The sequence below is a fragment of the Gossypium hirsutum genome, chromosome D12 (genome assembly GCF_007990345.1).
Source record: "Gossypium hirsutum isolate 1008001.06 chromosome D12, Gossypium_hirsutum_v2.1, whole genome shotgun sequence".
In the NCBI taxonomy this organism is placed as follows: Eukaryota; Viridiplantae; Streptophyta; class Magnoliopsida; order Malvales; family Malvaceae; genus Gossypium; species Gossypium hirsutum.
Window position 1 is genome coordinate 58,834,296 of NC_053448.1, and position 12,115 is coordinate 58,846,410.

General features: G+C 32.3%; 2 protein-coding genes across 2 annotated transcripts; one reads left to right on the plus strand and one right to left on the minus strand.

The window, feature by feature from the left end:
• Positions 1-1,400: 1,400 nt before the first annotated feature.
• LOC107947043 (uncharacterized) lies at positions 1,401-3,999 on the plus strand. Its single transcript, XM_016881590.2, has 8 exons — positions 1,401-1,671; positions 1,768-1,789; positions 2,263-2,319; positions 2,405-2,486; positions 2,931-3,026; positions 3,124-3,248; positions 3,342-3,360; positions 3,446-3,999. Exons 1-8 carry the CDS (start codon positions 1,572-1,574, stop codon positions 3,692-3,694), a joined length of 750 nt encoding a protein of 249 aa, XP_016737079.1. The 5' UTR covers positions 1,401-1,571; the 3' UTR covers positions 3,695-3,999.
• A 5,166-nt stretch (positions 4,000-9,165) lies between these two features.
• LOC107947044 (V-type proton ATPase subunit E-like) lies at positions 9,166-11,372 on the minus strand. The gene is made up of 6 exons (XM_016881591.2): positions 11,078-11,372; positions 10,871-10,971; positions 10,378-10,534; positions 10,049-10,242; positions 9,656-9,755; positions 9,166-9,498 (listed from the first exon to the last, which is right to left on the minus strand). The coding sequence occupies exons 1-6, from the start codon at positions 11,177-11,179 to the stop codon at positions 9,463-9,465; spliced, it is 690 nt and encodes a 229-aa protein (XP_016737080.2). The 5' UTR covers positions 11,180-11,372; the 3' UTR covers positions 9,166-9,462.
• Between the last annotated feature and the right edge of the window lie 743 nt (positions 11,373-12,115).

Consider the following 12,115-nt stretch of genomic DNA (forward strand, 5'->3'; position numbering starts at 1 on the left):
TTAGCAGATGGAGCGGGGGAGGGGGCATGCATGCAGCAACAGATGCTGCAGAAGGGGTACTATGCGGGCGGATGGGGGCAGCGGGGTGGGGGGCATGTAGCAGCAGATGTTGCAGGAAGGGGACTGTGTGGGCAGACCATTCGCGCCTACCTGTCAGGTTCGATTAGTCGTGCCTATTTCACAGGCGAGACCTGTTTTTTACCAGTATTTTGATCCGTTGACCGTATTTTTACTTGTATATATATTTAAATGTTTTTAATAAAAAATATTAATATTTTATTTAAACAAAAAAATATTTTAATATAAAAAGTTGATTCACGTCTGTCCGATAGGCACGATTAAAGAAAACGTACCATTTCGGTAATTAATCTAGCTGACAACCTATTTAGGTATTTAATTTTTAAAAAATATATATTTAAGTAAAAAACCCAAACATTTATCATTAAAATACCTCTAATTGTGAATGTTAAGTTTTAAATAAATTGCATCACTTGATATAACAATAGAATGACATCCTTATCCTTACCTAAAATTATAAAAAGAATTTAAATTCATAAATTTATTAAACATAAATAACATAAAGAAAACATTTTTGTAATTCAATAGCCATGAATGTGCGGAATTTTTTTGAATAACCATAATCATTACTTTGATACTTTTTCTTTTGGAGATATGTATAATTATATATATATGCTAATTTAATTTGCATTAATGTAATTAAACGTGATTTAAAGTAATTGTGTTAATAGGTTGGGTCAAGTCTAAGCATGATATTAATATATTTTATGTTTGTTTAGGCCCGTTTTGTTTGAAATATAGGCTTAAAATTTTGCCCAAATCCATCCATATTATTTTTTAATTTTTTATTCTAAAAATATTTATATTAGATTATTTTAATATTTAATAATTTTATAAATTTTTTGTTTATTGAAAGTTTTTTATATAGTCATCTTAATATTATTTTAATATTTACATTAGAGTGGTATTATATATTTTGTATGGTTTATTTTTTAACGTGTTCTAAATTACATAATATATAAAAATAACATAATACAAAATATTATAAATTTAAAAATGAACTGGATTTAGGTCTTAAATGTTTAAACTTGACACATATTTTAAACGAGTTTAATTTTTTTACTAAAGCTCATTTTTTAAGCCTAACGTCTTCTTTCAAACCGTTCTAAATTTTAGACGAATAGCGGGACTCAACTAATTTAAACCAAAAAAGTAAAATTTAAATTACAAAAATTAACAGCGTCAATAGAATAACCGAGGTCAGCAATTAAGGCAAATCACGTTATTTTATTCTCCATTTCCTTGGGCGTCTCGATTTAAAATTGAAATTTTATTAATTATTTTCCTTTAAATTCAAAAGTCTTTCTTAGTCTTAATGACTTGGTATTTAAGATAAATCTAAACTAAAAAACAAAATGCCAAAGCCAAAGCCAAAGCCTGCCATTGACCCTTAACAATTCATTCATCAAAAAAAGCTTTTCCTCTCCATTTTCCATTCCATATTTGTTCTGCGCTCTCTGTTTCTGTGGTTGTGTTTTAGGATTTGAGAGATCATGGCGTCGCAAGAATACTTGGACAAGATGAAGGTCCGTCAGGAGTATCGGAATCTCTGGCACACGGATCTCATGAGCACCATTCAACGCGACCCTCCTTGTAATTCTTCCTTCGTCTCTTTCTTTCTCTCTGTGTTTTTGTGTGTGTTTGTGTTTTTAAAGTTTGATTTATCGTTTATTAATTTAAATTTTGCAGATTGCTGCTTGGCTTTTTGGTGGTAAGTAATTCCGAATCTTTTTTGCGTGTCTTGTAGATCTGATTCTGACTCTGCTGAATTTTGTGTTTTCGTTTTTTTTCTTTTGGTTTAGTTAGCTGCAATAAGCGCTGTTTTTTTTAATTTGTGATGGTTTAGGGTTTAAAGATCGAGACGTGGTGACTGGATTGACCTGGTTGACTCTGCGTGATTTTTATTTTTCTGTTTTAATTTGGATGCTAAAATGTCTTTCCTAGAATGCCTAATTTTGCTGCTAGTGTTTTGATTTCTTAATTCTATCACTTACACTTTCACCGTGGAAATTGAAAATACTCGCTTTTTGCTTGGGTCTTCATTTCTTTTAGCCTCTATACTAGTAAATTATGTGCAGTCTTGTGCAATATGTTGATGAATTTTCTCCTTCGCTCTACTTTTTGGAAACATCTAACCTTTAATTTCTGTCTCCAAAATACATTGCTGCTTTTGTTTTACTGCAGTGGCCCATGTGTATCCTACATGCTCCGGAAACGAGCTCTTTATAATGACATGTCAAGGTGATCGATGCATTTGATCCCTCTGTCATTACAAGTTTATGAAGTGATATCTTGGTTTAAACATGTCATTTTGTTTTCGTTGTAGGTATACATGTTGTGCTGGTTATATGCCATGCAGTGGTAGGTGTGGTGAAAGTAAATGTCCCGAGTTTTGCCTTTGCACTGAGGTAGGAAGTTTATCTATATGGTCTCTATTGCTGTCTTTTTTCTTCAACTTGCAACTTAATTTATAAGCTCACAGACTCGGTTCCCTACTCCAAACTACCCACAAACTATAGGAATATTAGAGAGACTGAGATTGAAAAAACCTACAGGGTTTTAAAGATAAACCATGTCCAATTCCGAAAATTTGGTAAACGATCTAGCCGTGGGGAAAACAATCCTTAGGCGCAAAACACGTCCAATCTGTGAAAGGAGAGGGTGGAAGGGACATTGTATTATTTTATAAAGCGCAATCTTAAAATCGTCTAAAGAACCTACTTTTTTGTGATAGGCTTATAACTTTTTGTGTGGTTTTCTTTCAAGATAATTTGTAAGTTGGTGTGCCAGTTGCAGTGAGCTTCCATTCGTATCTTGTTATCATTTTCATATAATGTGTTTTTCATTTCCAGGTTTTCCTCTGCTGTTGTAACTCCGTGGCTTCAACCCGGTTTCTGCTGCAAGATGAATTCAACATTCAAACAACAAAATGTGACAACTGCATCATTGTAAACTAACCCTTTCTACACCTAATGTATATCAGTATCTGTAATTCCATCTGATGTTCTTGGCCAATGATTAAACATATTGCCACTTAATATACAGGGTTTCATGTTTTGCCTGCAACAAGTTGCCTGCATATTTTCCATAGTTGCAATGATTGTTGGAAGTGATGAGCTTCAAGATGCTGCACAGTTGCTGAACTGTTTGGCTGATATGGTTTATTGCACGTAAAGTGATCTGTTCCATTCTGCCCTATCCATCTTCTAGTTAATTTTGCATTCAGAATACACTGACGACCCGTTTATTTTAACCTTTTGCAGGGTCTGTGCATGTATGCAGGTATGAAGAGTTTCTAATACATGCAAAATGACATTTTGTTATATCCTTATTTTGAACCATTTCTTAACAACATTTTTGATTACAGACACAACATAAGATTGAAATGGACAAACGAGATGGCATGTTCGGTCCACAACCCATGGCCATTCCCCCTGTTCAGCATATGTCTCGCCTTGATCAACCAATCCCCCCTGCAGCTGGCTATCCACCAGCAGCATATGGACAGCCTTATCCACCACCTCAAGGTTATCCGCCGGCCGCATATCCTCCTCCTCAGTACCCTCCAGCCGGTTATCCAGCACCTGGTTACCCACCATCTGGTTACCCTAAGTGATCTTTCTATGGTTTACCTTTTGGTTTCAATTGCCTGAATCTGGATTACTGACTACTGAGTCATGGATGAAGCTGGTATTCTTTATAAAATTTGACTTTGCATGCTGTTGGGATTTATATATAGTGTTTATATATATTATATATTATATTGTGTGATTTACTTTTTTTTATAGCTGATTTACTGTCAGCTTGTTTATTCTCAATAATTTTCTTTTACTTCATGTTTCTACACTATTGAGTTTTGATGTTTATTTATAAACTTTATCTTCAATTTTGGTATATAAACCAATATTTGTTAAAGCTGCATATCCCATGTTCCTTGGCACATTTATTAAGATTAAATTCGATCCCTGGTATATAATAAAATTAAATGCGTGTAATTAAATATATGACACAAAACGAAGGTACGGTCGGGGAGATATATGACGTTTTGCTTTGAAATATTTTGGTGTCATTGTCACACCTAAAATAGCGCGCCACTAACACATCAAATGCCTGATATTTTACAAATTAGGATGAAGAATTAAACTATTAATCTGTTTGAATTCTTATTTAAGACGAAAGTAAATAAGAGAATGAATCCTCGAACTTCTTATTATAAATGCACCAAGACAGCCGTTGGTCCTGCCAATAGCTCATCCTATATGCGGATCCCACGAGCTGGCACTATTTGCACCACACACCCCCACCTTTTGTCTCATCCCTCGTCTTTTCGTCCTAATTTATATACAAATTTCATGATTGGCTTTTGGAAATGGGAAATTTCTAAGAAAGGCTTTAGAATTTCTATAAACTCAAGTGTTAGACAAAATACTACAAAAAGATATTTCCTAAATTATTTATTTAGATAATATTTACATAAAATATTATGAGATTTGTAATTGTTTGTTTAATTAGCCAATGTTTTCTGTAATTATACATAATGTTATGAATATTGTAATCATTTGTTTAATTAGCCAATGTTTTGTATAATTGTGTCGCACTAAACATTATAAAAGTTGCAATTCTTTGTGTATTTGTGTAATTAATGTTCCATTAATTGCACAAAATTTTAAGCCCAAGTTATATCACTTGCGTCTGGTTATGTCTTGTCCGGTCGTGTCTTTGATGTTTTTATTCTGTTTCTTCCAAAATGCATGTTTTTTGTGGGCGATTAGCTTAAGTTTGACCAATAAACCGGACCGATTAGCCAGACCCAATTAGACCACATGAATCGAACATATAAGCTAAAATCCACAACTTGGGCCTATGAACCCTATTCATGAACCGAATTTGTGAACAAGACCCATATCCTGAACACATGAAACGAGCCTATTAGCAGAATCCGTGAATTGGATCAAAGCCCAAAAAGGGCTCTGGGGCAGTACAATGGACCCGAAATGGAGCCCAAACCCAAAAGAGCCTTAAATCTGCTAGGGTGGAGGTAGCCGGCGTGCACGCCTCCCGACAAAGACACCATGTTGCGACGAGGCTCTAAAGGCAGGCATCAAATCCTCCGTGGGGTTAGGTAGACGATTGGTGGAGTCATTCCCGATTTAAGGAATGTTTGATATGTTAAATGATTTTATTTGGTGGAAGATTGGTGGAGTCATTCCCAATAAATGCATATGGTTTTAGGCTTCTGAGTTTAATGTTTTATATTTGGATGTTTCAAAGATGAAATTTATAACTATCTTCAAACTTATTAATTTGATGTTTGTTTTTATATTTGTTTGTATGAATAAATCACATGAGATGGTAACCAGAACTTTATCTTAGTATTACTGAATCATGTACATAGTAAACTAGAAGTTTATTAGTTTAAATATACTAATTATTTGGCATGATCGATTAGACCATCCCGATTAATAATGATACAAAAATTGAGAATTTACATGGAAGCTTATTAAAGAACTTGAATATCCTTTATTTTAAAGATTTTTTAAGTGTTGCTTGTTCTCAAAGAATATGAATTATTAGAACCTTGCTAACTCAAGTTGAGATTAAATCTCCAACATTTTTGAAAGAAATATGGACTTGTTTATCCAATAAGTGGATGCTCTAATAAGACTCTGGTAGATGCATCCACAAGGTAATTACATCTGAGTTATCGGTGTGCAACCCAAAGTTTACGAGATTACTTGTTTAATGATTAGTGTAAGAACAAAACTTTCAAATTATGCAATTGAGACAATTCTTACTAATGTTTGTGAATTCATTTCTCAAACTTTCAATGGTTATTATATATTAAATTGTCGGTGTGAGTAAATATCACAAAGCTTGATATTTATGTATGTAAAATCAGCATAATGATATGATATTTTATATGAACCGACATTTGTATGCATCATGCCGATAAGTTTTGATAAATACCCCTCATTACCATTGTCTTTCGGTCAGGAATCAAATACAACCCATTTTAGAATTTTAGAATATGTGATATATGTTCAAGTTGCTACACCTCAATGCACAAAATATGTACTCAAAGAAAGTTGGGAATATACATTAGTTATGTGTCTCATTGTATTATTAAATGTGTTAAATAAATTGGAGATTCAATTATAACATAATTTGTGATTACTATTTAATTTGATAATTTTCCCAGCATTAAGGGGGAGAGAAATAATAGATGGATAAAGGATGAATTATCATTATCTAGATCCTCATAAAAAGTAATTTGAACCAAAAGTTTAAGAAAATTCACTTTATTACAACTTAATTGCTAGATGCATTTATTAACTTGATAAAAATAACTAAGTGTTATGTACCAATTGATATTTTGAAGTCTCAGTTGGACAACCTTGCTAGAAAAATGAAAGTATTGCATGCCTAAAGCACGGTAGATTGATTGATTCCAAAGACAAAATTCTAGTACAACAAAATAATAAATCAAGATGGTCTTATAGTGGAGGCAAGTGTTCCTAAAGAGATCTAGGCATAACTAATCATTAAAACTACAGAAAAGATTCAGGTAACTGAAGATGAAAATAGTGAAAATAAATATATTTCAGTAAGTTATGCCAATACGAGGAAATATGGAACCATGAAAAACAAAAAATTAGCGACAATGATTTTGCATGGAATAGTATTGTTGAAATAATGAAAGAAAATGAGGATTTTCAATAAATTTATTGAGAAATACAGACATGGAATAGATTAGCCAAAACGAAAAGACATAATTTAAGTATAATTAAATTCGTAAAGTTTACAGATCAGTAGTCCAAACGTCTAAAGGTATAAAGCTAATGGAGTAGAAATGATTATATTTTGCAAAAATAAAATAAAATAAAATAAATGAAGTTTTTCGCTAAGTCCGAGTATTGATTACAAAGAATAAATTTTACAAAAAAAAAATAAATGAAGTTTTTCGCTAAGTCCGAGCATTGATTATGAAAAATATTATTTTATGGTGAATGCAATAACATTTAGATATATTATTAATCTAACAGTTTATGAAAGATTTGACATGAGTCTTATGTTTTTTGTTACAATGTTTACAAAAACCACTATGTAGTGAAAATTTATAATAAAATCCTTTAAGGATTTAAAATGCTGAAAGCGTATAGAAATTCCTAGGAAATTGTTCAATATGTTTGCCTAAATCTTTATATGAATTGAAATGATTCTACATGTTCGACTCAGTGAATAATAGTTGAAGGAAGATTATAAAATGATCCAAAATATCTACATGTATTTTTATAGAAGGATAATGATCAAAGTTTGTTATAATTATTGTTGAAATTCCTTAAGAGATCAAAATATATTTCCTCAAAATTTTTTTTTTCTCTCATGACTTTCAAAAGAATGGAGATATAAATATTTAGAAAATACATTCAAGTGGTCATTTGAAAAGCTAACATTTAATATTGGAATACATAGAATGTGAGATATTACATGATGTTGTTATGAGAGAGAGTAAATAAGCACTGTATTATTTTTCCGTTAATTGATGTTTTGTCCTACTAGATTTGCCTAGTAATGTTTTTAATGAGGTAACATGTTATGCCTATTATAAATATACACACTATTTTTCCTTTAGTAAAAAAATTTTCCCACAAGATTTTTATCTTTATAAGGTTTTATCAAGACAAATTATCTACAAGTGGACTTAAAGGGGGAGTGTTTGAATATTTTATTATAAAATGGATATCCATCAAAATTATGATAAGTTTAATGTACTTTAGAACTCTAAAATTAATTAGAAGTAGAGTTTTATTTCATTTATACGTTTTATGTTTATAAATATAGACTTTGGAGAGTATTGTACACATCCCTATTCATTAATAAAATAGGTTCTCTTTTGCTCTCGTTATTTACTCTCTTTTTATTCTTGTTTTTATTTTCTCTATTCTTTTATTTCATAACAATTTTTTATAATTCTAGTTTATATATCAATAAAAAAATATAGGATGTTGAAATAAATTTATAACTTAATGTATAATGTTGTTCTTGAGTTTGACAATTTTTTTAATGTGGTACTTGTGTTTTTTTTACAATGTGGTATCTCTATTTGACAAAAACTATACATTTTGGTACTTGAAGACAATAATATTAACTTTTTTGTTTTTTATTTGGGTTTTAGAATTGATTTAATGATAATTCATTAAAATGATATTAAGCTTCAATTTATAAATTTTGGTTATAATATTTCATGAAAATTGATTGTATCACCAAGCATAATTAAATTTATAAATTATGATTATAATAATTCATGATTTTTTAGTTTTTTATTAAACTTAAATTTTATTTAAAAAAAAATAAATTGATTAAAATAATAAAAACAATGAGTGTTGGTAAAAAGTTTAAAATTACACGCCTAATTATGAACCATAATCCATAATAAGATTACACTTATTACACCGTGAGGATAATTTGGCATTATTTGAAAATGATATTATGAGATAGCTAAAATGTTGAAAATCCAAACAAAATAATCTTATTCTCTAATAGAACATTAAGAGTTGAAATGTAAGATTTGATCAATCAAACAACAAAAAAATATCGGTGCTTGACGCCATGGAAAACGTGTCGAACAAAGCCAAGCTGAAGTAGAAACTTCAGCAAACGCTCAACGAACAACACCAGGCATGAAACCCAAATATAACTTCGATAAACCACGAAGACAGGTCGAGCAAACGGGAGCCGTAGGCTTGACCAGGTAGCCGTAGGTCCAGGCCACTTTTCCCGATGGCCGAAGAAAGTAAAGACAAAAATGAAGACAAAATGTAAGAGGAAAAGAAAGCTAAGAAGAGAAAACAAGGGCAACGAAAAGCAAGGGTGGGGGAAGCAGCAGCCAGCCTCATGGCCAGCACGGGATATATATTGACCCCGAGAGTTCAGCTCATGGAATCCTCAAGTCTTGGTCTTCAAATTTCTATGCCTCGTTGACTAAATGAAACATTGAAGCCGCAAATGGAAACAAAACTTGAGAACGACAGCATCATGCTGAAGAAACAGGAAGCCACTAAAAGTGATGCAACTTCAACTGCTACGTTTTGCAGAAACCAGTGATATGAATAATATAACCATACTTGAAACTGTGTTCAGACCATAGTAATATGAGTAATCTTTGTCAAAGATTGGCGAGAAACCTACAACTCTCATATCATACATTATTATGATTCAGAAAACGAGTACTTTACCATCCTCAAAATGATATGAGCACCAACTAAACAAAAGTTTCACTAACTTTTACCAAACAAATAATCCGGGAAGAATACTATGAGAAATACATGAACAAACAACTTCGAAGCTATTCTTTCTCCATGGTTGATGACTCAATCCTACCCTTCAAGCAGCAACCTGACCAAAGAGCCACTTGCGGATCTGCAACGAGAGCAAATAAACTAAGTTGAGAGAGGGAGATAACAACACTGCACCAGCAATTTGCTTCTTCTAACTCGTCTTGAAGAATTAATGTGTAACTATGCAAAACAAGGTAGAACTAAGCGAAATGCATCCCAAAAAAAACTACCAAACGCACCTCTGGAAGTTTTTTATTGAATGCAACATCCAATCGTGCATCCAAGGTGTTCTCACACACAATCTTTCCATCTCGAGATGCTATCACAACACCTCCTGAGCTGCAAACCAGGGGAAAAATGGGATCAGTATTAAAGTTTTATCGGTTTACTTCATTTCTTTTTCCTTCTCTTTTCAGGTAGGGGAAGGGCAGAGGGTAACATCAAGGGGAGTTGCTAAGATAAAAAAAGAAAAGAAAAGAAAAGCACAACTAAGCAATATTTCATACAACTACTAGAATCATAATACTCAACACTTAATTACTACCTCGAGACAAACATTCACGTCCCTAAGGATCAATCCTCACAATCGGTAACATGTACTCTCGCATTTTCATAGAATTAATCATGCATACCAGAAAGGGCCATGAGCATTGTGATGAGAAGGTGCAGGAGGAAGATGGACATTGTCAATGAATATCTCTGGTGGATGAACATTCACTTTGGAAGCATATTCTTCTTTTGCTGAATCCAGGACAGACTCCACCAAGGGCACATCATCTTTGCGACAGCGCAGTAAGATAGCAGGCTCTTTCAGCCTGACCAAACTCTGCAATAAACAACATACTTTCAACATTCAACTGTACATGAAAATCCTTCAATTCAAGAACTCCCAAGATTTTATCTAATGCTGCAATTTTGGAATATTTGCAAAAATGGTTTTATAATCTTGCCATTCACTGACCTGAACAATTACATCTTTCAAAAGCGTTTTGTACACATGGTGATCACGGCTCACGTTCAGAAGTTCCTTGGCTGCCGACTCTTTCATTTCATTAACCACATCATCTTGAGCTTGAAGGACCTTAATCCTAGATGCATTAAGCTGCATCGAATACTCACTGCAGCAACAGAATAAATCTTACTCTTATTCGTATCCTTCTATTATCCTACGTGTCAATTTGCATCAAAACAAAAACTAAATTCTCTTTGCTGTCGCATTAACTATCATTGTGAGAATCAACTTCTTCAATTTACTAGCTTCACCCAAATCACATTATAGTTTCAGATTACTAATTAAAGCAGAGTCATCTCCGAACCTGACTAGTTCTCAATTACTAATGTAAATCTCAGCTTGACTATAGAAATCCAGTATGATAAATCAGTTGAACTAAATACTGAAAATTACAGCAGAACATGAGAAAATAAGCAGAATATTTTAAAAAAGATCAACTCACATCTTCTTTCGAACTTCAACTTGCTTCTCCTTTTTCTCGTACTCTTGCCTGATCTTCTTCTTCTCTGCCTCCACCAACTGGAGCTTCTCGATGTTGAATTCCTAAAACACGAATCAATTCACCATCAATTCATCGGAACATCCAAAATTCACAACATTATAAGCCAGAAAGGGGGAAAAGAGAGAAAACGAATTAAAATTGAAATACCTCTTCCGCTGAAACAGAGATCTCGTTAGCCTTCTCCTCTGCTTCTTGGCGGATGAATCTCACCATCTGCTGAATCTGCCTGGAAACATCTCCGTCGTTCATTTTCGCGGGGATCTCGATTTGATCGGAAAATATTGTAGAATAAGATATTTTTATCTGATTCTCGATCAGAAAAGATAAAAAAAAATGAAAGCGAACAGTGAAGGTAACCAGTTTTTATACATGCTTCCCAGAGGTTTACGCTGAAGAGCCGTTTGCTTAATTATTTACTTTTTAAGAGAAAAAAAAGGGTCCCATTTGTTTATGAACTACTATTATTTTGTAGTTATCCTCATAATGACGTGGGACATTTTCTGTGCGTACGATTTTCGAGAGTATCAAATTATCAACCGTCCGGTTATCGCCTAGTGTTTAGATTTTATTTTATTTATATACTTATTAAATTATTTATATACAATTTTTTATTATTCCAATAAAATATTATTTTGCCTCAAATTTTAAATTTTGTTTTTGATACTGGTGACTTTAATGCAAAAAATTAGGAGCAGCTTATTTTAACGTTCACTTGTTAAAGTTAGTGTAAAAAAATCAGGGATTTAATTATTATTATTTTTGTAAATGTTTGAGGGTTTTTTTGATACGCTTCAAAAGTTTAAGTATCAAATTGAGTAAAAAAATGTAAGAGTTTAATTGATTTTTTTGAAAAAAGTTTAAAGGTCTTTTTATGTATTTTGAAAGTTTAAATATTTAATTGAATGTAAAAAAAGTTAATTACTTTTTTTTTGAAAAAATGTGAGAACTTAAATACGAAAAGTGTAATATAATTAACTACAAATAGAATCAAATCATTATAATAACAGATTAAATGGGTTAAAATTCACACGTACAACGAAACTCAAAAACTTTCATATTAAAGGAATGCCGTAAAAAGGCAAACTCACAACCGATCTGAACAGTTAGATGCATAACAACTTTGATGGGTCTATTTTTAAAACGGGACGAAGCTTAAAATCAAACCCACTAAAATGGGTGGCAGGC